The sequence below is a fragment of the Callorhinus ursinus genome, unplaced genomic scaffold (genome assembly GCF_003265705.2).
Source record: "Callorhinus ursinus isolate GAN/ISIS: 27379988/994484 unplaced genomic scaffold, GSC_fseal_2.0 scaffold9, whole genome shotgun sequence".
Classification (NCBI taxonomy): domain Eukaryota; kingdom Metazoa; phylum Chordata; class Mammalia; order Carnivora; family Otariidae; genus Callorhinus; species Callorhinus ursinus.
Window position 1 is genome coordinate 64,267,816 of NW_027397071.1, and position 27,033 is coordinate 64,294,848.

Sequence of the window (27,033 nt, forward strand, 5' to 3'; positions counted from 1 at the left end):
CCCAGCAGCAGCTCCAGCCCTAGAGGGAGGCTGCCCTGTGCCCAGGGAGCCCCCGCCTCAGCAGCTGCCCCCATGAAGTGCCCTTTAAACAGATGCACTCTAAGCCATGAACAGGCTCAAGCAAACCCCAGTTCTGCGCCTCCCCTCTGCGTGACGCTGGGCCAGTTCTACCGGCTTCGGAAGCATCGCAGTGAGGTCAAGTGACACTATGACTCCAAGCGTCCAGTTCCGTCTGAGTTCTGGAGCAATGGGAGGTGGGGTGGCTTTTCTTGGTATCTGTATCTACCCTCCCATTATCTAACAGCAGAGCTGAGCTGACCAGCCCAAGGCTCAGGGCTCTTTGTTTCTGACATCCTGGGTTCTGGCAGGCTCCAGAGAGGAGCAGATGGTAAAGGGGGCAGAATCGGGTTCCACCTGGACATGCCCAGCTCCCTGGAGGGTGTCTGACTCCCCTCTGCGCAGGCCTGACAAGCATTCAGTGACTCTCTGATTACACACCTCCAGGGAGGGAGCCCTCACTCCCTTACAGAGCCGGACAGTTGCCTGGGAGGGTGTTCTTTGGGCCCAGCTGGAACCTGCCCTCTTCGTCTTGTCCTGCCATGAGTCAGAATCCCACAGCTTGTCCCACTGCCCTGACCCTCACCATGGCCCGCCTCCCCTTCCACTCCATATTCCAACAACCTGGAACCACGGTGGTGGACCCCTCTTCTCTTTGTGCCCCTGCAAGTGCTCAGTCCTCCCTCGTGAAAGCCCTTCCTTTTAACTCCACAGCCCCTGGAGGCCCTCCCTCACTGCAGGGCTCTCGATGCTGTGTAAAGGTTTTCGTGCATGTCCCCCCCACCCCGCCCCGGACTGTGATCTCCTCTGGGGTGGGGGCCATGTGTCTCAGCTCCAGCACAGGACTGGGTGCAGGGGAGACGTCCTCTCCGTCCTTCCTGAACTAAAAATGCACCCTGCCCTGGCTGGCTGGGGCAACAGGGGAAAGGAAACCCAACTCTGCCAATTTCCCAGGTAGACCGTCCTTGGGAGATCCGAAGCCCCGTGGTACCCCCAGTTGTCCGTCCATCCCCAGGTCCCCCCATCCAGCCCTCCCGTCACACTTCCTCAGGAAAACAAACACCTCTGTCGCTTGGCATCCGGCTGGCTAATCCTGGCAGCTAGATTAGCATTTGAAAGTTTCCCTTGCGTTAATTTCATACAGAACATAAATATGAGCTTGGGACCCTCTTCCAGGAGGAGAAAACTGGAAACCCAGCGGGCTCACTGGAGAGAAAACATGTGTGCTGGCCGAGGGGAGCCTCTGTTACTTTGGAGCCTTTGTGGGAACATCTGGTTCTCCCCTCTGCCCGGCCCCCCAACACTATCTTGAAATTACCCTGTTAATTGGCGTATTCTTCTCGCTGAGGACTCACAACACTTTTCTCTCTGATCTGGTGAACCCTGGAAGCACACACATTGCTGACAATTCCCTGCCCCCCAAATGTGAACACAGGATCCCTCACAGATGCTAAGACTTCAGAGCGAATGTACTAGAGCATGCAGTGAACTAGGACATGGCTGGATAGAAGTCGGAGCTTGGCCTTTTACCAGCTGTGTGATTTAGGGCAAGTCCTTTCCTCTCTCTGAGGTGCCTCAAAAGGCTGCCACAAGGCTGAAGTGAAAGGACATTTGAGAAGCGCAGTGTACCCAGGAGATTCACTGAGTAGGAGTTTGTGTTCGTGTTATCCAGTGACGGCATCATAGAGGTGGGGAGACCCGTGAGACCGTGGAGGACAACGGAGGCACAGAGAGCGTAAGGACACTGTCACAGAGCCGTGTGGCCGTTGAGCGAGGTTTTCTGTCCTAACCCCACAACAGCGTTCTTTGCTCCGCCTTACCCTGCCTTTCCATGTCGGGAGGGTAAATGGGGGCTGCCAGGCTGGCCGGGCCGGCTCATGGGTAGAGGCTAGATCCAGCCTGGGCTCCGTTTGCTGAGTCTGATGCCCTGGCCTGCTTATACCTGGAAGAAGAGGGGCCTTTCCTCTGCACTAACACATCATGGGGCTGTGCCCACTGGGAGCAGGACACTTCCCCTGTTTGTATATGAATGTCCTTTAATGGTACTGTGGCTTGTGGGGTCCGGGAGGCAATCACCAAACCAGCCCCACCGTTTTACAGACCTACAGTCCTCTGCCTGCCCGCCACCACATATGTTTCCTCCATCCCACCCGTCCTGGGAGTCCTGGCTACGTGGGTCCCTCCTCCAGGAAGCCTTCCGTGATATCTACCACCATGCCCCATGTTTTCTTTTCTGGGTTCTTTTTCTCTTTTCTTCTTCCCTCTCTATCTCTGTCTCTTGGTATCTCTGCCCTGTTTTTGTCTTTTTCTTTTTCTATCTCTTTGCTTTCTGTTTCAGTGTCTCTCCTTTTCCCTCTCTCCCTCCCGCTCTCTCTGAGTCTCTGAAAGCCTGTCTCCCAGCCCCTCTCTCCCCCTCTCATCTGTCTGTCTTCTCTCTGTTTCCTTGTGTCCTGGCGCTCTCTCCTTCTCCCGGTCTCTCCCTGGGAGAGTCTCTCTTCTCTCCCGGCCCCTCTGTTGTCTCCTCTCCCCTACTCTGTCCCTGTGGCTCTGCGCGCCCCACCCCTCACTGTCCTCCCTCTCTTTCCTCCTTTCCTCGTCCATGTAGCCTCAGCAGATGAAAGGGAACGTGCCTCCCTGCGGAGAGCAGGCCAGAAACAGCTGTCAGTGCTGGAAGGAATGGCTGAGCGGTGGCCAGGAGACCCCAGGAGCCTGGGCAAGCCCCAACACTGTAGGGCCCCTTTGGAAACTTGCCACACCTTCCCTGCAGGTTCCAGGATGGGCGTGGTGACTTTTTCGGAATTTGTGACCTTGGAGGCAAGCCTAGGCCCTGTCTGCCAGCCCCTGGGGACAGCGGGCACGGGGCCCTGACTTGGGCTGGTGCAAGGCCCAAGCTCCTGGGATTGCTGGGATCTGCCGGAGCATCCCCAGGAGGCTGGGCGGGGGCTACAAGGGAAGTGGATCTGTGAGCTCAAGTCTTCTGGGGCTAGGATGAGATCACAACAAGGATATGGAGCAACAGGTCTTGTCATTCATTCATTCAACAAACATTCACGAAGCCACCGTTGTGGGCCAAACTTGGGCTCAGCCCTGGGGCCAAGGATGAATCAGGCGTGGCTCCTGCCCTCGAAAAATTCACAGTCTCCCCTCTAGTGGCTTGTTGGGAACGAGTTCTGACAGGGGCATCTCGGGAGGGCGGGAAGATCATTCCAGCTGCAGAGTTAACAAGGAAGGCCGTGTCTGCAGTGACTCGGGCAGAAGCTGATGGTGACCTGCGCTGGTCAAGCACGGTTAGGAGGAAAAAAATCAGGGGCACTCCGGTCACTGATTGGTCGAGACAGGGCCCATGTGACTTGGACAACAGAGCTCAGTTGAGAGACATCCTGGGAGAGGAGGGTAAGCTGGCTTTCTAGGCTCTGGGGGCTGTCAGGTGGAGATGCCCAGTAGGCTGCCGGACAAACGGGTCTGGGCTAGGGCAGTAGTCGTTCCAGAGTGGTCTGCACTGTATGGTCATTGAAACCACATGGTGGATGACTTGTCCACAGATTGTGGGGGAGCAGGACGCTATGGTAGGGGACGCGGGGCAGTGAGAGGGTTATGAAGAGAAGTGTCGTGGGGTCCTGTGAAGCCAGGCCCAGAGAGGGCAGGGCCGGGGCCGTGCTGGGAGCACAGGCTCAGGAATGGATGGCTGGTCTGTGCCGTCCTGGGCCGGGGGTTCATGGGGGGGGGAGCACTCCCTGGAGCCGTGCGGGAGCTGCCTCTTGCCGGGGGAAGGGGAGGGCAGGGGGGTGCAGACGGTGGTCTCTCTGCCCCACAGGGAAGGAAGTAAAGGTGGGTGTGGCTTAGAGAAGGAAAGATGGGATTTGAAAAACTCATTGCTGATTGCTTCCAACTAGTTTCTCAAAGTATCTGAAGTCTTCTGTTCAGGGTCTTGAGCTGCACCGTGAGGGCCTGGAGCTACTGAGGCTGAGGACATGGATGGGGTGCTGACTGGACGCCGAAACGCTGTCAGGCAGCGCTCGAGATCCAGCTGGAACTCTGTAAGGCTTGGGCCCTTCCAAACACCGCCTCCACCAGCATCAGGAATGTCCCTTTCGGAGCGGGTCACACTGCTCATTAACTACTCTGTGCTGCTCCTGTGCAGCCTGAGGCAGCCTGCTCTCCCTGCTGGTGCTTGAAATCCTCAGGGCAGACCTCTGCTGGGCCTGGAGGCCCTCACCTTTAAAGGGTCTCCATGGAGGCAGGGAAGGAATTGCCTTTGCTGCCAGGAGTCAGTTCCAAGAACTGTTGGCAGCGAGTTCCTGCAGCCCATGTGCCAAAGGCCACCGTGCCCAGGCCCGGTCCCAGCTCTGTCACACTCGCGGGTTGGGCAAGAGTGGGCACGGCTCTGGGGTCCCGCCGAAGACTGGCTTAGCACGTCACCCAGGAGTGCACGCTGGGCTTCTCCAAAGGACAGTCACTCGTCCTGCCTCATCAGGACCTTACAGCCCCCCGAAGGGATGCATGCCCATTTGACACTCGGGAAGACTGGGGCTGGGGGCAGGAAAGCCACTTGCTCAGGAGACTCATAGCCATTCCAGGAGCTTGGTCTCCGTCCTCAACAGGACTGGGTGAAGGCCAGGGCCCTGGGAGGGACTGTTGATGCCTGCGTGTCTGTGTGTCTCCTGCAGTCAGCTTCCCGGATGAGCCTCACTTGTCTCCTAACCTTATACACGCCGTTCCCCTTGTCTGGAACACCCCCCCCACCCTGTGCCCAACTCTCATCCTCACCTGGCTAATTCTTATCCCACCCTTCAGCTATCAGTGCCTCCTCCAGGAAGTCTGCCCTGCCTTGAGGTTGTGCTTCCCTCCACACAGTACTTAGCCCCCATCAAAAGACCTTGATTCTGAGACCGAGTGCCTGGAACAGGCCCCTGTCTCTTCACCCCTGGCTAGCACTAGATATCCATTCGCTCAGTGTTTGTCAGATTAATGAACTGAATCGGTAAAGAGAGGGAAGAAGGGAGGGAAAATACATTTTCATCAGGGTGTCTGGAGTCAAACCAAAACCTTCCCCATAGAGTCTGAGAGCCGGGGGAGCCCGTGGATCCCTCCCTTGTACACAGAGACATTGGGCGTTTGAGCATAATGGATTTGCCCGAGGTCTCAGAGTGAGTGAGGTGGGTCCTGGACTAGAAGCCAGGTCTCTTGTTCCCAGACCAGTGGTCTTTCACGGTGATCCCAAGGTGGACTCCAGGGACAGGGGCAGGCCAGCTCGAGAGTGCAGAAGCCGGCCCAGAGGTGTGCAGGGTGGGCGGCAGAGCGCGGCGGGCTCACCCCCCCCCCCCCCCCGTCCACCCGCTCTGCAGTCCCAGCCTCACCCCCTCTGTGCCGGAGCCTCTCCGTTCCCGCCCAGCTTGTCCACTGTCTGCTCTCCTCAGACCTCCCTGGGGCTGTCAGCGTGCTGACCTTCCGGCTTCCCACCTGTCACCGCCTGTCACAGGCGATTAGAGTAATGGCACAGGGATTTCCCCCCAGGTTCTGGGCTGAATGGGGAGCGGAGGGGAACGTGCTGCCCATGTGAGTGGGGCCGCAGGGCAGGCACACGGGCTAGGAGGCAACAAGGGGCCACTGCCACTCTGCCCCCATCAAACAGGTGGGGAAACCGAGGCCCAGGGAGGGCAAGGGGCTTGCCAGGGTGCTGATTCCCAGCAGAGACCGCCTCCACAGTCACTTAGCCTCCTGAGGACCCTTCCTAACCAGAGGCCGGGAGAGCCTTCTCTGTTCACAGACCTCCTGCCCGAGTCTTGCTGAAGGAGAGCGATTTCTGGGAGCATCTGGGGCCGAGGCCCTCCGTATTCTGAGCCACCAGCCCAGGGCTGGCCTCGGAGTAAGTGCAGCAGAAGTGTGTGTTGGATGAATGATTAAGGGGTTGGGGCGAGATGAAGACCGCCCCCCCCCCCCCCGCCCCAAGCAGGGACCAGCTCGGCGGTGTTCAGCTCCGGCTTTATACCCCTTCTGAGCCACCGCCTCTGTCGGCTGCACCTGCGGCCATTGCAACCACAAACTGCTCTCCCCTTCCCCAGAATCTGACACCTCATGAGGCTTCCGGGGCCACCCTGGGGCCTGGGGTGTAATGGGTCGTCCCTGAATGTTGGATAGAAGGTGAACAAATGAAACCATGAATCCATCCTCTGCCCTGTGGGAGCCTGGTGAGGAGACAGACGTGAACACACAGAACCCACCGCTGTGCTAAGGGAGGGAGCCTTGCGCTGCTGGTGGAACCTACGAAGATAAGCCACAGACCTGTTGAGGGCTTGAGGGCTTCTTGGTGGAGGTTTTCTCGGAGCTGGGCCTTGCATGACTACTGTCGGCCGCTTGTACTGTCTGTTGTCTGTTTTACACAGGCTTAATTCACTTTATTTTTCCGGTATAAAACTGTGGTGGCCACAGCCGGCACCTGGGACCTGTGCACAGAGACAGCACCACGGGTTATTACAGCCTGGGCCTGGGGTCAGCCTCAGGGTACGAGGCGCAGTGATGCCACAGGAAACACTTGTGACCCTTTGCCACAGTGCCAGCCACCGTTCCCGCCATCCTCCCAACACCTGCAGGCTGCTTTTAGCATCATCCCCACTCCACAGAGAGGAACGGGACACAGAAACTGGGGCATAGGGACATACGACAGGTGAGCAGCAGAGCCAGGATTTGGGCCCATGCCGAGCTGGCTCCAGGACTGTACCGCCTTCGGCATAGGTCCCTGGCCTGAGGCTGTCCCCAGTTGCTGGTGACTTGGCATGTGGCTGAGTCCACTCTGTCTCTCGTGTTCTAGGTCATTTCCTGGGAAACAACACGGTCATCGACGTCCTTCGGCAAGCAGGGCTGGAGGTGTTGCACACACCTGCGGGGCAGACCATCCACAGGTGAGCAGCTGGGCCATCTGGGGGCACGGGCCTGGCTGGCCTGCTGCCACCATCCACGAAGCCCGCCAGACCCCGTGCTGCATGGCTGGGCTGCACCCTGTCTTCCTGCTCGGGCCTGTGGGCAAGTTGTGAAGAAGCCTCGTAGGGACCGGCTGTGACCAGGCAGCCAAGAGTGGAGGGGCTGGGCTGGAGGTGAGGGGACTGGGAAGGAAGCTGGGAGGTGAGGTTGGGGGCTGGGGCAGTGGGAATGGGAAGAGCGTTAGATTCTGAGAGATGCTCAGGATTTAGAGCCTGGTGAGCAGGGGGGTGGAAGGACTCTGCAGGATACCTGGGGTGCTGCCTAGAGACCTGGGGGATGCCCGGCCCCACCCCCCCCTTTCTTTGACCGCACCTCTTGGCTGTGCCCCCCTACCCCTGACTTTCCCACCAGGGCACACCTACTCTACTCAAATAGCCATCACTGGGCATCTGAGGGGTTCCTATCCCCCCCTAGGCTGGGTGTCCCCTGAGGGCAAGGGCCAGCTGGGCCCACTTGTGGCCCACGGTGCCAGGGCGGGCATGATGGACGTTAGCCCATGCTGGGCAGCTCTGTGGGGGGGGGGGGCAATGACAGGATGTTCGAACTTGGGGTTTCCGTGCAGCCCGCACTCCAACCGTAATGCAGGAACATTCTTCACCAGCCCACAAAGGTGACCACAGTGCAGTTTCAGCCCCTGTCTCTGACATGACATATGAGCCAGAGTCAGAAAAAGTTTGAACAATCATAGCGAATATTTATTGATGGTTCACGGTACACCAGGCTCTCAGCATTTTTAGCTCATTGAATCCTTACAACACCTCCATGAGTTAGTAACTATGAGTATCCCCATCTTAAAATTGAGGAACTTGAGGCCCAGAGAGGTAAAGTCACTGGCAGAGGGATACACAGCTCATGTAAATGGCAATCTGGCTCTAGAGCCTCCCTAAACTCCTAACCATTCCCCGTCCCCTCTCTGGGGACTGGAGGTGGGCTTGGAAGTGGGAGTGCTCAGGAATGACTGAGGCTTTGCTCCTTGCTCTGCAGAGATGAGGCTTGCCCCCCTTGCCCAGGGCTTTGAGCCTCTGGTCTCCTAGCTCTGGGCCAGTGCTCACCCTTGTCTCCATGGCTCTTCTAGAAGAACTTAAAAACTCCCTCACATTGGACTCCTTCCTCTTCTGACCATCTGAGTCAGCCTGATGAGACTGTTCCTCCTGCATGTTTGAGCGCAGCGTGAAGCAGTTTGCCCTGGGCCGGCACAGGGGTGTGCTGGAGGAGTGAGAGGCCCAAGGCAGCCTCGCTCGGGGACAGGGCATTCCTCACGCTCCCCTACATAGCCCCAAGGACTTCATCTCGGAGCTCATTGTGTCTGCCCAGGCCAGGCAGGGTGGGCAGAGAGGCCGGTGAGGCTGCCTCAGCTCCTATTCATCTCAGAGCCCAGGCATTAGAGGAAGGTCCCCCGCCTCTTCCCCTCCCTGCCCGGCTCCGCTCTGAGAGCTCTCAGGCTGAGTCTCCAGCACACGATGAAGTCCCGGGGTCGGGGTGGGGGGGCCCGAGGGGCTGGGATGTTGAGGAGACCCCAACAATAAAAGCCATCCTCGGCCACAGGTGTTTCCTGGATCCATCTTTTTGTCCGCCTGTTTTGAATTATCTCCCTAGCAGCTGCAACATCTCCTGGTCCCTGGGAATCTGGGGTTGCTGTGGGGGCTGGGGATGGACAAGCTGAGCTGATGGCCTTCTCTCCTTCAAGGAGGGAGAAGCCCCTCACCCCATCGTGCATGCAGGAGTGGAGGACAGGCTGTATGCTGCCTCGGGTGTCAGCGTACCTTTATGGTCCCCATGACACATCCAGCCTTCTGCCAGGGTCCGACCGAGGTCCTCCAGAGAAAGTCCGTTCGGGCGCCAGAGAGGAAAGAATAAAAGGGAGACGAGCAGAGGATGTTCCTGGGCCAAGACACCTGTATATAGAGCACTGTATGGAATGTGAATTCCACGAACACACACCTAATCAATGCTTTAGTGCCTACTGTGGCCAAGTCCCTTTGCTGGCAGGCCAACGTTAAAGAAATGCTTGTTATGTGCCAGGCACTGTGTTAAGACCTCATCTTATTGAACCTCGTGGTAAGCTTATGAAGTAAGTGGTATGACTACTCCCATCTTACAGCTCCCTGAAGCTCCAGACCACCGTGGCACCTGCCCTTGGTCACACAGCCTGTGAGCTGCAGAGCCCAGGTGTGAACCCACGTCTGTCTACCTCTAGCCGGAGCTCTAACTTGCTGAACACTGTCCCACCTCCCCAGAAGGGTGTTCAGGAGGTGGATGTTGAATGCACGGATGGGTGGTTGGATGAATGACACGAGTAACCACATTAATACTTAATAATATTTAATGAATAATGTTCATTACTAAAACATTTCAGCTGCTAACTATGAGCGAGTCAGTGTTCTAAGGGCTTTGCCTGTGTTAACTTATGAAATCCTCATGATGCCCCTCGGAAGCACGGGCTATGGGATGAGGCACATCACAGTTAGTCACTTGCCCCAAGTCCCTCAGCCAGAGTTTGTGGAATGAAAGACCCTGACGAAGGTCAGATATGCCCCCAGAGACCTGCCCATGGCTCCCGCCCTCCGCTCCCACGAGTCTGGGCTCAGATGTCACCCGGCAGTGACCAGACCCCCTTGCATGCCTAGCACCTTCCACCCGCCCTCCTGGCCTCCTCCAGGGCTCCCACCGTCTGCCATCCTTACTGTCCATCTTCTGCTTCGGAGAGGGAGCTCAGAATGGACAGGGACCTAGTTTAGACTGCTTTTGCCCAACTCCTAGAAGCGTGCCCGGCGCAGGGAGTCCCTCAGGGAAAGGAGTCAGAGCTCCCTCTATCTCTAGACCGCACACAGCCTGGCCCGGGGCGGCAGGGGCACCCAGCATTTCCTCCGGCGGTGACAGCCTTCCCGCGGGGTGGCGTTCGCTGTTGCACATGAGTGACACGTTCCCACACGTGCGCCTCCCGTGCTCTTGCCCCTTTCCAGCCCCGCCACCCGGAGCCCTGCGCCGCCCCCCGAGGGGACCTCGGCGAGCCCAGACCCAGCCACCCCTGCCGCCGTCGCTGTCCCCGCAGCGCCCTCAGCCGCCCCCACCGCCCCGCCTGAGGAGGAAGACCCGGCCCTGTCCCCACACCTCCTGCTCCCCGACAGCCTCAGCCAGCTGGAGGAGTTTGGGCGGCAGAAAAAGTGGCACAAAAGGCAGAACAAGCAGCAGCGGCCACGGCAGTTCAATGACCTGTGGGTCCGCCTCGAGGACAGGTGAGCGGCAGCGGGGCGGGCCCGTCCGGGGCTGGCCACCTCTCCCAGCCGGCCTCAGACACATACGCACACACCCCGGGGCCGGGGCCTCTCTCCTCCAAGAGCCCTGCTCGGAGGACGCGGGCCAGGTGGGTACTTGAGCAGAAACTTATGGGATAGCTTGACCCTCCCCCCGCCTTCACAAAGGCTCCTCCTGGTCATTCAGCAGGGCTTACAGAGCATGCTCACATCTGATTTTTTTCATTTTTATTCTCAAAATGAGAGCAAGTACACTTCTTTCCATTTTAAAGGTAAGGGAATAGAAACTTCCCTAAGGTGCACTGGACAGAAGTCTGCTTTGCCTTTAGCTTCCCTGGATGCACCTGGGGTGCACAGCAGTCTCCTTTTGTCCCACGGGCCAGACGGTGACACTAAGAGCGAGTAGAGCAGGCTGGCTACCTGGAAAGGCTGTGAGCTCCCTGTCCCTGGAAGGTCTGAGTGGCTGACACCCGGGCAGGGAGGGTGCAGGGGGTCCCACTCTGCAAGAAGAGATGGCAGGGGCTGACCACTGCCCTTACTGCTAATCCTCCATCTCGGCAGGGGGTGGGGGGGGGATCTGTGGTGAACAATGGTGAGCATGGGCAGGTGCAGAGATCATCCTGCTGTGCCAATACCTGTCTGTCCCCTGCCTGTGTGCTCCTGCCACCCCTGTGCCACCCTCTCAGCCTGTCACCAAAGCTCCTGCTGTAACCAGGATGCCATGTCCCAACTTCTGCCTGCAGGCTCGGTACAGAACAGTCTCCCTAGCTTCCGCGTTGGCGGGTAGGAATCTCCGTGTGTAGTGAACAGTGTCACCCTGTCAGTGAAGGTCAGAGTCCTACCCACTGTGGTAGCCCAGCCCTGGACCTCGTGCCCCAGAAGTGGGCCTTTGGAGACTTGGAGTCTCCCCTGAGCCCTAAAGACCATCATCTGGGATTTCCTCCACATTCCCAGAAAGAATCATCTGGGGTACCTGTAAACAAACAAATGTCCAGGCCCCACTGCAGACCTCATAAATCTGACCCTGCACCGCATGGGCCTGGGGAGTTGTGTGTTTGAGTCTGCCCTTGGATTGAATGTACACTCGAGAGTCTTCTCAGCAGCTTTGGGGAACATGGACCCAGTTCTGCATTTACAGGCTGCGGGGCAGGGGGTCTGTCCAGGGTCACACAAGCCATCAGGGGCTGCCTCCTGCCCTGTCGACTTCATGGTCCTCCTGCAGCAAGGTCTCTGAGTCAATGACAAAACGTTGACACAGTCCAGTCCACTCTCTTAAAGTCTGGGAGGTGCACTATTCTACAAAGACTTCCAGCAAATAGGAGTGGAGCCCATTGCTCCTTTGGGCTTTGGTTTCAAAGCATCTGACTTGGGTTAGTGGGAAATGCACTTGTTTGGAGCCCTGGCCAGCCTGGCCCCCCAAAGGCAGAGGCACCGCTGGAGCTGTATTAGCGGGGACATGTTTGGCTCACATGCCCGGCATGGGCCGCTCCCTCCAGCCCGGGAGCGCGGGCAGGGAGTTGCATCAGAGAGCCACTTCTTCAGCACTGGGGACGGCCTGCAGCCTCCCAGGGAGCAGCGGGGCCAACAGAGGCGCTGGGGGCCCATAGAAAGCTCCAGTTGGGAGGGTGACTCAGGGCCCTTGTCAACCTGCTGGGGCAACCAGGAGACCCAGCCAGGGGTGGGCCCAGCCCATGAGGGGCCAGGGAGCTGGCTGTCAGCTCCAGCAACAGACCCCCGACCCTAACTGCTTCTGAAAGGTAAATTTCGGCAAACGACTCCAAACAGTTTCCTTTTCACAACACGTAACTCTGAAACACAGAGCCTGGTTTCAGGAGAAGAAAATAGCTTTTCTTTGGCAAGCGGGAGCCCTTTCTCCAACCTAACAAGTAAATTGTGGTTGGCTAGCTTTCTTCCGTCTGGTGGGGTTGGAGAAGGAAGTTTCCACGAATGGGCACCCCGTTTGAGTTCTCGATGCTTCTCAGGGAAGCAGGCCCTGAGCTCCTTGAGAGGCCTAGGTGAGGGTGCAGCTTCTGTCACTCCCAGGGGACTCACCCCACCCACCTGGGGTTTCCAAGTTTCCGGTCCTCTGCGGGGGAGCAGAGGAGAGCTCTCCAAGGGGGAACCTAAGGCCCATTTGTAGCCACTCCAACAAAACCATTTTCCTTGGAGCTGTGATTCCATTCCAAGTTTTCTCGTTTTCTTCCTCCCAAATCCTGCCAGAGCCATCCGTCACCTCTCCCAGCTCCTGCTCCACCTGTGACCACCCCTTGCCCGAGCACACTGCCCCCAGCAGCTTGAGATTCTTCGGTGCTCCCTGCCACCGCTAGGGACGCAGATCTGTGGTCTCCCCTCCGGCCCGAGGCTGCCCTTCCTGTGGGCCCTGTCCTGGTCGGGCTGTATGCCACCCTCAGCGGGCCATGCCTGGCTCACCTCCCACCTTTGTTCTTGCTTTTCTCTCTGCCGGCGGTGGGCGCGAGGGGACATTGGCCGAGCTCCCGCTCTGTGCCCGGCACCGCAGCAGGCTCCTATGTCCTCATGCCTCAGGTCCTGTCAGGAGTCTGGGAAGTAAGCTTTGTTTGACAAACAAGGAAACTGAGGCCCAGCGAGGTCAGGTAACTCGTGCAAGACCACACAGCAAGTGAGCTGCAGAGTCAGAGCACACACCCAGGTCTGTCTAACGCTGAGGCTCACATTCGCCCGTGGCCACGCAAATGCCCCTCCTGCCGTCACCTCCAAGCGTCTCCTCTCTCCTCACTGGCTGTGTCCCTTCTCTCCTCCCCCACACCCCACAGCCCCCGCAGGAGCCCCCTCACTCACACGGCCTGCGATTCCTCACTTGTGTTTCAAGGCCTGGGGGCCCTGGGCACCAGATCTGGGTTGGACTTCTGTGGCCACCAGGGGCCTCGCTGGGGGTTTGCTGACCCTCCCCTTGCCCCTCAATCCCTGAGACAAACACCCCAGAGGAAGTTTAGGGAAGCCGCAGCCCTTGGCAGGGTGATTTACGAGGACCCCCGGAAAGGGCCAAGCGTGTGTCTGCAGATGGCTGTGCTGCAAGCACGGAACTCCGAGGGAACCCCCAGGGAATCCCCACGTTGGAGGGCCAGGAGGCGGGCAGCAGGGCAGGGCTCGCTCCCACTGGCTATGTGCCGTATGGGACCTGTGACAATCCGCGGTCTCTCTTTTTGGGCAGTTAGGGCCTTGGTTGGTCTCCGAAGGTCATGCTAGCTCTGCTGCTCTCCCTGTCCACGGCTGGGGTACGTGTGCGCACGATGGGGGTGGAGGGGTGCATAAACAAGGGAGCAGAGTGCTGGGCCGTCAGGACAGAAGGGCAGGGGCAGGGAAGGGAGCTCCTTCCAAGGGCTGGGCGTGGCTGGAAGTAAGGCACAGGTGCGCATCAGTGTGGACGGACCCAGGGCCTTGTGGGTGCACCATGCGGGACCCACACACTCACACACGCACAGCGTGTCATTGTCCTTCTGGGCCTAGATTTCCCTGGGGTTTGAGCAGGTGGCCAGGGCCCCCTCGAAGGGGAAAAGACACAGTGTTCTAACCCCTCGGCCCCTGGGAGGGCTCTGCACACCTCTGGCTGGCCCACCCGTCCTGCCCCAAGCTCCCCAGCGCCAGTTTCTCTCAGTAAAGCCTGACCTTCTCCTCAGAGGGTCCAGCGTGGTCAGCGTCTCTGTATGAGGCCAGAATGCCATGGGATTAGAGGTAGAAGACACCCCATGAGAAAGGGGAAACTGGATCACTCCATGAATAAAAGCACAGACAAATGCAGGCAGAATGGGCTTCAGCGCCCAGCTCTGCCCTGTGCTTGCTTTGCGGATAGAGAGGAAACAAAGGGATGCTTATAAAGTGGTAAGCTGGCACCAGACCGCCGCTGGTGGGACTCTTGGGCTGGCCTCAGATGCCACTCTCCCCGACCCCAGCAGGAGCTGCTCGTGGGTCCCTAGCGCCTCTTAGGCTTCAAGCCTTCAGTGAGCCACTGGGTGGGTGCCGCCCACTCCCCCCTGCTTAACAGGAGCACACTGGCCACACACTGGTGGGGACGAGAGCAGGGAAAGTCTCAGGCCACGGCCAGGCAGGGACAGCTTCCCAACACGGTGTCACCGAAGGAGCCCTGGAGCCCCGGTCAGTGTTCCTGTGCCTGCGAAGGAATCGGTCAGCCGGGGCCGTGGGGAAGATGAGGGCATTGCCAGCAGAGAAGTCCGTGAGGCCAAAGGCCTGGAGGTGGGCATGGGCCTTTGACATCGGGACATCGGGCTGTGGGCAAAGCCCGCTTGGCTCTGAGAGGCTGAGGCCAGACCAGACTGGCAGCGGAGTCTCCTCCAGCCGGGCCACATCAAGAGCTGCACCCCCAGGCAGTAGGACCGCCTGGCAGCGGGGCCCTGCACGCCCAAGCCCCATCTCCACTCTGTCTCCCCGGAAGCCTTGGAGGAGGTCGCCCAGAGCACAGCCAGCAGCCCTTTGCATTGGGAAGAAGGCCACCACCTTCCGAGGCCCGGCCTCAAGAGAGGAGGCTCTGTGCCACGTGGGGTGCCCAGAGCGGAGGCCTCAGTGGGCAGACAGCTGACACTGTCTCAAGCGGCAACCCTCCTTCTCTGTGCTTTACACCTTCAGCGTCTGCCTAAGATCTCCCTCCTGGCTTCCGCTGCTAGAAAACATTTTAAAATGCATGGGTCTGTTCCTGCTCCTTCATTGTACAGGTAGGGAAACTGAGGCCTAGAGGGCAGGACTTGCCCCAAGTCACACGGCAAACAGGGACATAAGGCATTCTAGAACAGGGCTTCAGCCTTTCACCCAAGCAGTGGGGCCCTTCCCCATGCGAGGGGCCCTGTCGGCTCAGAGCAGACTCGGCCCCTTGGTGCCAGCCGTCTGCAGAGCCTGGGAACACTCAGTGTGTTTGGTTTGGCTTCGAGGCCATTTTGCCATGAGACAGTTTCCCCCTGTATGGGCCTGGGGGCGTGGGGGAGGGGGATCTGGGCCTGGGGACTGAGCTTTGTGAGCAGAGTGGGCCGGGGAGGCGGGGGCATCTGGAGGGGCTTTCCGCCCCCCACCCCATTTCCCTGGGACTCTTTCCAAGCAATAAAACCCCTGCTCGGGCTCCAAGGGGGAATGTGCATCTTTGGTTTTCAAAGTGTGAGAGCAAATGCTTTTGGGCGCCTTCCTCAGCGAGACATAATTTTCATAACTCCTGCTTGATCTTCCCTCTGATGGCAGGGCTGGCTGCAGCCAGTCTGGGCCCCTCTCTGGGCACCCCAAGTGGCACAGAGCCTCCTCTCTTGAGGCTGGGCCTCCTAGCCTCCTGGCTGCTCAGGCTGAAAGGACAGGGCAGGCACTAGGAAGGGACCGTCGTGGACACTTTGTGTAGCCTGTGGAGTTTCTCTTCATTAGAAGAGAAAGGGAGAGAAAGGGCTCAGGCAGTGGCTTGGGCACAGGCTTGACCCTCCCGGGGCCGAGGCCACATGGGCCTCACCTCCCACCCCGGCGAGCCTCCACACACAGCTTCTCCGGGTCTCAGCAGGAAGCGCCACGCTGACCCCTGTGCCCTCTGACGGGTGTGCCTCTGTATCCCGATCCCCTGCAGGCTGTCCCTTCATCCTGGAAATGGGGACAATGAGGTGACACGTGTACAGCATCGCAGTCTCTACGGGCTCCTAGGAAACGCTTCACAAATGGAGGACGCTGTTAGCGGGAGAGCTACACACACAAACATTCTAACGACGATGCTAAACACAAAGCCGTGTCGTGCTTCCAGTGCGCGGGGCGCTGCTCAAAGCACTTCCCACGCAGGAGCCCGTTCAGGCCTCCTCTGCCGAAATAGGTACCTGTGTAGGACCCGGCAGCATCAATGAGACACACACAAGGTTCCTTGGGAACCTTAACTCTCCCTGGAGGCCTTAAGGGGAAGGAGAACCCACCAGAGAGGCCTCCAAGAGAGGGGATATTGAGCCAGGCCTTCAGACATGGGTGGGAAATGGCAGCAGGAGTCAGTGTGACTGGACAGGGTGACACGTACTGGCGGAGGCAGGAAAGGTGAGGTCGGCCGGCCCCCGACTGCCTGAGGGGTCTCAGTGCTCAGCTGGCCACTACAGGCTGGGGCATCATCTGCCAGATACTGTGTGTCGTCGGGGGCAAAGCCTCCTGGTCTACCCCTCTTCTGTTCCACAGGCACACTCTCTACCTAGGAGCACCTTCCCTCTGTCCATGGTGCATGACATGCTGTTGCTCCCTCCTCTCCTGATAGCCCCTCTAGGAGTTTCTAAAGACAGAGGAACACAGTACACGGCAACTGTAGATGCCAGGCTGAGAAGAACCTCATGTGAGGAGGTGGCAGGTTCTCGTGGCTGGAGCATGACCAGGATAGAGAACGAGGGACAGGCCAGGAGCGAGGACTTTCTTGACTGAGGGCATGCGGACACCCACTCCCAGATTAGAGGTCTCAGCCCACTCGGAGGCAGCGGTGTACATGGTGACCCCGGGCTCCCCTGTACACCCACCCAAGGCTGAGGCTGAGCCAGGCTGTGTGAGAGGCGTCTGGCCGGGATGGCAGTGGGGCTGGATCTTTGTGGTGATGATCATAGAGCTCACAGTGACTATGGCCAATTGTTGGGACCCTATGCCGAACCCATGGAAGGGCAGGCCAAGGTAGAGCAGGGGACTCCCTGAGGACCCAGCGAGTGAGCAGCCTCCTGGGGAGGGGCATTAAGCACTGGAAAACGGGGCAGCGTCCCACGTGGAGGAGGCTGCTCACACCGAAGACACCCAGGGAAGGGCAAGCCCGTGCATCACCTGCTAGCGAGCACCTACTATGTGCCTGGTTCCGATCCCAGCCTTCGTGTGAGTCCTGGAGCAAGTTACTTAACCTCTTCCTGCCTCAGTTTCTCCCTAAGTAAAATGGGGATAAGAGTCAGACCTGCCTCCTAGTGTTGCCATGAAGTATATACTAGGTGCTGGCCCAGAGCTGCCACAGGCTGGGGGTAAGTATTTCTCTGGCCACCGGGGGCACCCTCAGCCACGTGCAAGGTAGACTCTGTCTTCAGGCAGACTGCTCTGTCACCTCTTCCAGGAGGCCTTCCTGGCCCTGCCCTGGACAGGGACCCCTCTTTGTGCCCCCTGCCCGGCCTCCCCTCCCACCCTTGTACCCCTGCTGTGAAGGGACTTGTCAGGTCCTCTGTCTGCATCTCCACCTGCTTCCCCGACCCAGGGCTCCACGAGAGCAGGTGGGGCCCAGCGCCCCCTGGGCCTCCAACTCTTTCTTCATCCTGGAGCCTTCTACCCGTATGGCCTCTCTGGGTTATATGCCTGTGTCTTTGTCTGTCCTTGTCCCCTCTCCTCCTCTGTCCCTGGCCCTCTCTTTGTTGGCCATGTGCTCTCTCTCTCTCCTTCCAGGACTTGAGCCGCTTACCTGGTCCTGCACCCCATCTGGCCCCCGTCCTCCCCTGCACTTCCCCACGGCACCAGGCTCTGGCCTCAGCCAGCAGGCTCGTTCCGCACTCAATCTCCCTATTTCTCTGTCCCTTCCTCCCTCCTTCTTTCGCTCCCTCTCTTTCATAGGTTCTCTTGAGCCAACGATCTCACCCATTCCCTCCAAAACTGGCTTCTCTTTTTATGAGTTCATGAAGGATCACAGGTTTCCCTCAACCTCCCTGGACTTGTGTAGAGGGCGGCTGCCCCGGGGCTGCCCCGGGTGCTGGCCCTGCTTCTCCTGGGACCCGGTGCCATTTAGCCTCCCCGAGCCCCGGCCCTCTCATCTGGGGGAAGGGGGTGATGAGACCCACTGTGAAGGTTGGTTTTGAGGCCAGAGAGACCCTCAGGACCTGGGAGCTGTGATCAGGAGGGCCGGGAGATGGTAGGGTGGTCTGTGTGGTTGGCTTCCCGTCAGTTTCGGGCTGGGTGGGCACAGTGGCAGGAGAGTGCCTGCGCACACAGGCCTGGAGGCTGACTGCCCCAGCGTGACCCCAGACCCAGCTCCTCCGTGTCACTTTCATCCTTTCTGCCCTGGGACCTGTGTCGAGTGGTCACACTTGAAGCCTGTAGCCTCGGGAGTGCAGCCGGCCGGCTGTGTGGCTCTGGGTCGCTCATTTTCCCTGCGCAGCCCCTCGTCTCCTTCTCCATTTATAAGAAAATAGATTCCCTAAAGTCGCCTAGAACCCCAGGCCACAGCCCAGGACGAGGCTACTGAGCGGTCACGCCGCGGTTCTCCCGCTTTCTCTCTCCCTCTAGCACGGCCGCCTCACCGCCCCCGCCGCCCCTGCAGCCTACGCACAGCTCCGGGACAGCAGGGCCCCCCTTGCAGCCCTCAGAGCGGCTTCAGCAGCGGGAAGAGCCAGGCCCCACCAGCAGCTCTGCGCCCCGCCGCCCACAGCCCACCCTGGGCCTCCTCCCCGCCATCCTGGCCAGCGTTGCAGCCCCCCTCCTGCGGCACGCCCTTGGGCCCTCCTGACCTTGGCCACCAGTGCAGAGAAGCCAGAGAAACCACAGGAGGGTCTGTGGCTACACCCCACTGCCCCTGCCACCACGTCCAGGGTGCCTGACACCTCACGGGCAGTCCAGACGGGATCCGTTAGAACACTAGAGCTTTATTGTACCCAAGTTACATCTTCTTTTTTGTAGAAGGATCTTAATTTCCCATAGTGCTATGGGGCTCTTTTGTAAAATATGTGTCCATATTAAAAAAGGAAAATGTATTTATTCTACCGATAAAACTATTTTTATGTGGCCTATGTTAACCCTTTAAGTAGCCCCAACGCCAACCCAGGAAGTGAACCCAGGCTGCCAGGATGTCTGCAAACCTCAGGCAGACCGTGGCTTTGAACTGGCTTGCTCCTAGACCCGCAGAAGCCTCCAGTGTCTGGGTTTGGCTTCTCCCACCATGGGGATCTCAGAGAGAGGGGCAGGCAGACAGGCTTAGCTTTTGTGAAGCTGGATCTGGGAGCCAGAGATGTGAACGCTGACGATCCTTCCCTCCCCTGGATGCATCCTAAGGTGGGAAGATACTTTAGGAAAGAATGCTGCTATTTTGAAAGCCCTGAGTGTCTGTGAACTGGCCTTCCAGAGCTCTTGGTAAGTGTTTGGACCAAAGCACGGGGGTGGGGGAGGGATGGTGGTGCTGAGGGGGGTCATCCCCCAGCCCTCTGCGACAAATGGTTAAGTTGAGATCCAAAGAGAAGAAGGTGGTTGCCCAAGGTCATGCAGCAAGTGGGAGAGCCGGGATGTGAATCCGGACCTCTCTGTTCTGGCTTCATTAATCTTCTATAAGCCTGGCTTATAGAAGAGCCTCTTGATGTCATGGCCAAACAGAGTGAGCTGGGCCAAAGGACAGGTGTGGGCACAAAAAGGCAATTTTAGGGACTGAGGCTCTAGGAGTCGCGTGGTAATAACAATCCTAATGTAAGCCACCATTTGTCCAAAGCCTGCATCGTGGCAGGCATTTTGCACACTCACTTTATCACTGATCCTCATGCCAGTTCTGTGCGATGTGATTGTCCCCATTTCACAGATGAGGAAACTGAGCCCCCCAAAAGGATAAATGGACTTGCCTAAGGTCACCTGGCTGGGACATGACCCCAGATCCGTATGATTCAGAAGCAATGCTTGTCCCCTGGACCATATTTTGCCATGTTCTTTTTGCACAGGGAAGCTCCGCAGAAGGCAGATCTCACCCAAATGGGCCAGCACAAGCTCCTTGCTCCAACCAAAGAGACCTATTGGCCACGGTCACTCATGTCGGCCCCTCTGAGCGAAGGGCTCTGGCAACAGTGTGGACCACGTGTCCCATGCCCCAACATGTCTTATCTCGGAGCCAGTGAGAGGCTTTCCTATCAAATCAGAGGCTGGTGGGTGGGGGAATCTGGGCAGGCAGGCAACTGAGACTTAGGGAAACTGACCTCACTCCTCTGCCTCCAGGGTGGTAACTGAGATAGCACAGGACCCAGGTTGGCTGCCTCCTAGCCCTAAATCCTCACTGGGCTGGTGGCTCGTCAGTTACTGAGTTTTGGAACCCACGAGCAGAAAGGGCCCCTCATTTGACAGATAAGAACGGTAATAGTAATCATGAGGCCCAGAGAGGGGAAGCACCCAGCTGGCCGGGTCTGCTGACCCCCAGCCCAGTGCTCCACAGTGTCACCACACCATGGCTTTCCCTGGCAGGCCCGGGAATGGCTGATTAGACCCAATGCCATTGTGCCCAGCCCGGCAGCTGTCTCCCTTCTGAGACAGAATTCTGGACATCTCTGGATGGCCAGAGGTCCCATGAGCATCTTGGCCAGCAGCTAACTTCTTTTCATCTCGGCCCTGGATGGACATGTTTGAGCTTGAGACCTGGCAGGAGTCCTGAGATCTGCTTCAGAGGGTCCAGCCAGCCCCATGGGCATCACGTTGTAAACTGAACTTGACCCCAACCAGGGCTGGAGTCCGTTTATCTTTGGCAGAAATGTGACTTCCTATTTCTGAGTGGGAAGGGGCTTCGCTGACTTCTAAAGCAGGCTCGGAAGGCCTGTTGGACATCAAACAGATGGTGCGGAGCGCTCTGTAGATGAGATAAGTGTCAAGGAATTAGAAGCCAGATTTCCCTCAGTTCAGTGCAGTGTGTGGCATGAGATGCACTCAGCCGAAGCCTGAGGTGAATTAAAGATGAAACATTTGAGCTAACAGTCCAGGTACCTGACTGCATGCCCAGTTCTGTGCCGGGCATGAGCCCAGAGAGGTAAATCAACCCGCTGTGTGACTGTTGAGCATGCGCATGCGGTGCCAGGCGAGGTGTTGAGGCCTCATCTGTGCACCTTTCCTGGCCCAGAGGAACCCTTCGTCATCAAGGCGGAGCAAGCAGCCCAATCGTAGGTTCCTAGAAGGAACTTTAGAGGTTATCCTACCCAGGCCCCTGACCACAGACAGATTCAGCCCTAGTCTTCCCCAGATCCATCCTCTGGAGAGATTAGGAGATTCCAGACGTTCCCTCCAGCAAGCGCTCAAGTGTCTAAAGAAAGATGGATGGCGGCAGAGGGGCGGGCCGGCTGATTAGGTAGCCCGGTGCCCACAGGACAGCCAGAGCCAATGTCGATCGGACGTCTACAGCCTGAGCTCACAGATCCCCGCGGCCCACCCACCGGCCGGGGTGGGAAACAAACTCACATCCCAGAAGACCTGAGGCATGTCTGTGGAAATCTGCATGGCTGGCACACTAAATTCTCTCATCCCGAGCCAGGGAACCACCACGCCATCCACAGCCACTTACACACTTTGGATGATCTGTCCACCGCTGCTGACATTTTTTCCAGCATGTTCTATGTGCCTGTCCTCATAAAAAGCCCCTGTTGCTCTGAGAGCCCCGTGTACATTTCTTAGGGCTTTCATGGTTGACCTTCAAGTGGCAGAGAAGATGGGAGGACGAGACCCAGCAGGCTAAGTGACCTGCCCAAGGTTAGGCAGCATGTCAGTGGTGGCCCTCGGTCCCCGTCTCAGGAAAACTGACCGAACGGCCCAGGGACATGCTGGAAGCTGCCAGCATGGCCACGTCCTTCCGGTCCTTCTCCAGGCTGTTCTGATGCACCAGCAGCCAGGTGAAGGCAGGGCGAGTGGAAATGTTAGGCTGCAGGGAGCTGCAAAAGGCCACCACGGGCCCCTCCAGCTGAGATGCAAAGACCCGGAGCGGATGAAGCACGGAAACTTGCACTGACTGGTGAATTGGCTTTTGCGCCAAATAACCGCAAGCTGATTTTTCTCATACGCGATGCTCTGCCATCTCCTGCCTCACCCTCGCTAGGCCCGGGCAAGCCTCGGGGCTCGGGACCCCGGTTCCACCTGCCCAGTCTCCAGCCCAGTGTCCTCGTCACAATGGATCCCAAAGAATGGTCCTCCACCAAAAGTCACATTTAAGAAAACCACCACGAAAGACAAGAGAGGCTCCACCTGGGAACTGCAGCTCTGATGGTGTCCCGTGTGGCGAGAGTGAACCGGGCCTCGAGATAGTGTTCCAGCAACTGTGGGATAAGAGCAGGAGTCCTCGGCCTGGCCGACCAGACCCTCCATGATCAGGCCCTGCTGACTTTGCCAGCCACGTCACCCATCTCTCCTACTCTGTGCCTGGCCAGACTAAATCCTATTTGTCATTTCTAGAATAGACAGGATGTTCCACATGTGCCACTCCCTGGGTCTGGAAACCCCCTTCTCTTTCCCCAAGTCCTCATTTTTTGAGGATTAACTCAGATAACACTTCCTCCAGGAAGCCCCTGTGATGCTTTTTTGCTTTTTTAGCATCTATCACAACACCCACTGATCAGTGTTGAGACTATAATAGTGTATCTGCTCTCCTACCGGACCGTGAGCTCCTTGATGGCAGGGGTCATGTAAATTCGTCTTTAGATCCTCATCTGACCCAAAGATGGCACTCAGTAGATGTGTAGAGAGGGAAGGAGGAAGGAAGGAATGAAGAGAGGAAAGGAGAGACAAAGACATCAGCTCTGGCAGTGGAATAATCTCTACAAAGCCAAAGCTGTCCTCTACAGGTGGTGAGTTTGCTGTCAGCAGAGGTGTGAGCAGGGCATAGGCCCGCCGGCTGGAGATGTGGTATGAGAGCTGAAGTCTTGGCAAGGGACTGGTGTGGATGACATTGAGGGTCCCTCCTGGCTCTGTAATGCTCAGGTTCTTTGAACATTGTTATTTTTCCAAAAATTCGTCTAAGCAGCCAAAAACATCACCCAGGCTGGCCGTCTAAACCAGTAAGGTTCAGGAATCCATCCAGCCTCACACCCCCGTTCTTCAGGAGCCCAGCCAGGCCTGACGTAAACTGGCAGGCTTGCCTGCTACCCTGAGGCAGGGAGACTTCTGGGTGGTGGGGGAGGGCTGGTCTGGAACCCAGGGCCCCTGACCCCAGCCAGAGCTCCTTCCCTCCCTGCCCCCGACCATGGGGGACAGAAGAGAGGGGCCACAAGGACTGATCGAACCCCTACTTGGCCCTTTCCTGGGAGTAGGGGCACACCCTCAGATCTCCCCATCCTTTCTCCAAATGTTGGCTCTTCCTCTCCAGAGGTGCTCTGGATACTCCTTCACCTTGCCGGGTGACCTTGGGCAAGCCCCTGCTCCTTTCTGATTAAATGGAGACCTTGTTTCCTGCCCGGGCCGTTCTGGGGGCTGGAGGAATGCTGTGTGCAATCTCAGGGCTCCGTGAAGGTGAGGCACCACCCCTCCTCAGGCTCCATGCTCAGCTTTCCTCCCAGACCCCACAGACCGCCTTGGAGTCGGGAGCATGTCGCAGACTGGGCAGGGTGACAGAGTAGCATGCCTCATAGGTTGCTCCCTCCCAGACCTGCTTCAGGGAAGGTGGGCTTTGGATGGGACCTGAATCTAAGACATTTCCAGGGAGGCTCTGAAACATCTTGGGCCCCAGGGGCTGGGGCAGCAGGGGGCTAACTCTTGGCCAAGGGAGGTTCTAGGCCAGAGCAGGGGCAGCTGGAGCTCTTGCCCCATTCCCGGGCCTCAAAGAGATTGCAGAAGGTCTTCCAGCTGACTCATTATGTGACACAAGCTTCAGATCTTAATGTATTTGAAAGATATTGGTGATGTTGTTCTTTTAACCACCCCTTCCCTTCACCTCTGTGAATTATCATGAAGAGTCCTTTAAGAATATAGAAGACAAAGAAAGATGCTATTAATGTTATTTTGCCAAAAATATTTTTGTAGCATAATATATTAATAAAAGACATTATGAACTCAGCAGGACGGTGTCTCTGTGTGCTGATGGCTACACCCCGCCCCCGCCCCGCCGCCAGGGAGCACTGGGGGAAATCACTCTGCTGGGAGGTCCAAGCCCGGATACAGTGGTGTGGGGGAACTGGAACAGGCCCATTTTCCATGCAAAAGCTTGGGCAGATTTGGGGGGGTGGGTCCAGTGACTGGAGAGGCCTCATTCCTAGCGGGATCCAGAAAGCCCTGGCCAGCCAGAACGAGCTAGAATCTGGGGTTCACCCTGAGGGCCTCCTTCCTCCCACTCCCTCACTCGCCCAGACCATCCATTCCTTCACTTCTCCCCACCGCCTGCACCCCAGGCCAGGCCTCCTCACCCTCGTCTGAACCACGGCCGCCTACAGCTGTGCCCCAGTCCCCTCCCCCTCCCACCCCCAAGGTCAAACCACCAAAATGACCACGTATCCCCCTGCTCTTAAGTCTCACCAATGCATCCCCACTATTCCCAGGACAAAGGTCAAGGTCACACAAAGCTCTCTGCGACCTGGCCCTTTCCCACCAAGAAGTATCTCCAGTATGAAGTTCACATTTTCCCAACTCCTCTCCTTTTCAACCTCCTAGTCTCCCATTACCGTCTGCCTCAACACTTCCTGAATGCACCCTACCCTTCAACTCCCTTGTCTCTGCACTTGCGTTCCCCCGCACTGACCATCTGTCCACCCCTCCATCCCTTCCTGGCACACTGCTCTGGGGTGGGGAGGGGTCCTACACGGCCTGCATGACCCAGCCCCGGTGGTGTCTGCCCCACTGAGCCTGGGCTCCTAAGCTGAGCTTGCCACTCCTCCCCTCCCGTCCCACAGCACCTGCTCCTTGCGCACCTGGGTTGTGCTGAAATGCGCTCCCCGTGCCTGCCCTTGCCCTCACCTACCTAGGCCAGGACCACGGCTGCTCCTCTCTGATTTGTCAGCCCCGAGCACGGGATCTGATACCTACCGGGGACTTGTGGGAAAATGGCAGGGTCAAGGGGGAAGGAAAGGAAGAAGAGCGGGGGGAGGGGGGAGACTAAAAGAGAAAAAATGTCCTTCTCTATCATAACATAGGCCATACTTCAAGGGTTAGTGGGCTGGGGTCTCCACCCGCTGCTCCTGCTGCAAGTTCCCCAAAGGAAGACAGCCCCAGGGACCTGAGGGGTGGGGAGGGGAGAGGCCCGCCTGGGTTCTGAAGCCACAGAGCCTTCAGCAGCGGCGACACGTTGGCCATGGTCGACGGGTTCTTGCCCGGCTCCTCCCGGGACTGGCACAGGCTGCCCGTGGCGGGCCCGCCTCCAGGTAAAGCTGGTAACGCAGCCGGGGCCAGCACGGAGTGAGCATTTCTGATGCGCAAACAGTGTTCTGAGCCTTTACGAGCCTGACCCCCTCATTCCCACAGCTCCTCTTCCCTACCTCTGCTTTCCGGACAAAGTAACCGACACGCACGCAGGCCAACTTGACCACAATCACGTAGCCTGTAAATGCTAGAGCCAGGACGGAAAGCCAAGTAGTCAAGCTCCTAGACCACTCTCTTCACTTCCACTTGGCTACGAGCACGTGTGGGCTGTGGCCTGTGAGGAGGGCAAGGCGGTGTCTGCATCCCCACGTCACAGACCAGGTAGGCCAGGTCAGGACCCACGCGCGGCCCAGTGCGGTGAGCCTCTTTCACGTCATGGAGCCTGCCCTGACCTCTGTCCCACTCGCCGGACTCTGGATGGGGTGCCCGAAGAGGCCCTGCCTGCCCTCGGCCCGCATGGCCACACGGGTCTGTGGGACTGACATCAATGGTCTGAGACGTCCTGTGGGGGCCTGTGACCCCTGTGTTCTCTGCCCCTCACACACCAGCTGTTTTCAAGAAAAGAGGCTCCTGTCATCTACCTTTCTAGAAGCTCAGTGAGAGTGAGCCCTTGCCCCTGCTCCCTGGAGAAGAAGGTGTGGCCAGGAACGGGGCTCAGACACGATGGAATGGGTGGCTGAGGGGACAAGCAGGCAGCAAGAGGGAACACTCAAGTGTCTGTACCTAGTACACTCGAGTGTCTGCAATTCCTAACCGGGGAGCCCCGGCCCCCTCTCCTGTCCTGACAAGCCCAGTCCCTTGCTCTGAGCAGGCTCCCGCTACAGTGCTCCGCTGGAGATAAACTGAAGGCCCTGTCTGATATGTGATCATGAGATTCCAAAGCTCTACAGGGCTGCCCCAGGCCGGAGGCTTCTCTGTGTAGATACTGAGCCCATAGGGAAAGAGTTGCCAGCTCCCAGGAGCTGCCCCTCGCGGCCATACATCCCGCCGCCCTCCCCGCCCCCACCCCAGAAGCAGGTCACACGGCTGAGGAGGTAGTGAGTTCTCTGACGTGGGACGTGTGTGACGGGGTAACTCAGTGGAGAGGGGACCCCCACCACAGACTAGAGGCTGGCCAACCGGCCGTCTCTATCTCCCTCGGCCTGTCTTTGTTGCTCTCTCATGCCTCTGTGTCCTTACTCCTTCTCCATCTTTCTGTGCGCTTCGATCCCCTCCTTCCCACCCCTGAACATCCACAGCCCTACCACCCAGCCATACAGAGACACCCTCAGCCGGCGCCCGCCCCCCTGCAATGAGGACCACAGCCCTGAGCCCCAGCCTCAGCTCTGCCGTGGCCTGCTGTGTGGCCTCGGGCAAGCTCTGCCCTTCTCCGGACCTCAGTGTTCTTATTTGCACAACAGGAGGAGCAACTTGTATTCACCCGCTGAGGAGCAGCAACATCTTCGGAAGACTGCCTCCATGGGGGCTTGAGGTAGGAAGGAAAACCGCCTTCTCCCTCCTCACAGGAGGTGGAGGGAAGATATTCCTTATGATCAAGGGAGGAGTTTGGTCATTTTGTTCCTGAAAAGGAGGGCCAGAGAAAGAGGGAATCAAGAGAAGGGAGGAAGAGAGGTGTGGCGCTAGGGAGGTGGAGAGGCACTGAAGGAGGTGGGAACAAGTCCTCCTCCATGGAGAGAAAACCTGCAGACAGTGGTCGTTTTCCTGGCTGCTGTGGGAACCCAACTCCCCCTGCTCT

General features: G+C 58.1%; 1 protein-coding gene across 2 annotated transcripts in view; it reads left to right on the plus strand.

Annotated features, from left to right (window-relative positions):
• The window catches only part of TRABD2B (TraB domain containing 2B), a 208,115-nt gene extending 184,118 nt beyond the window's left edge, over positions 1–23,997 (plus strand). For both annotated transcript variants that reach the window (XM_025871871.2, XM_073896791.1), the window contains exons 5-7: positions 6,866–6,956; positions 9,999–10,271; positions 18,516–23,997. In XM_025871871.2, the coding sequence (XP_025727656.1) occupies positions 6,866–6,956; positions 9,999–10,271; positions 18,516–18,735 (584 nt within the window). In that variant the 3' untranslated portion in view covers positions 18,736–23,997. The remainder of the gene's footprint in view (positions 1–6,865; positions 6,957–9,998; positions 10,272–18,515) is intronic.
• The last annotated feature ends 3,036 nt before the right edge of the window (positions 23,998–27,033 follow it).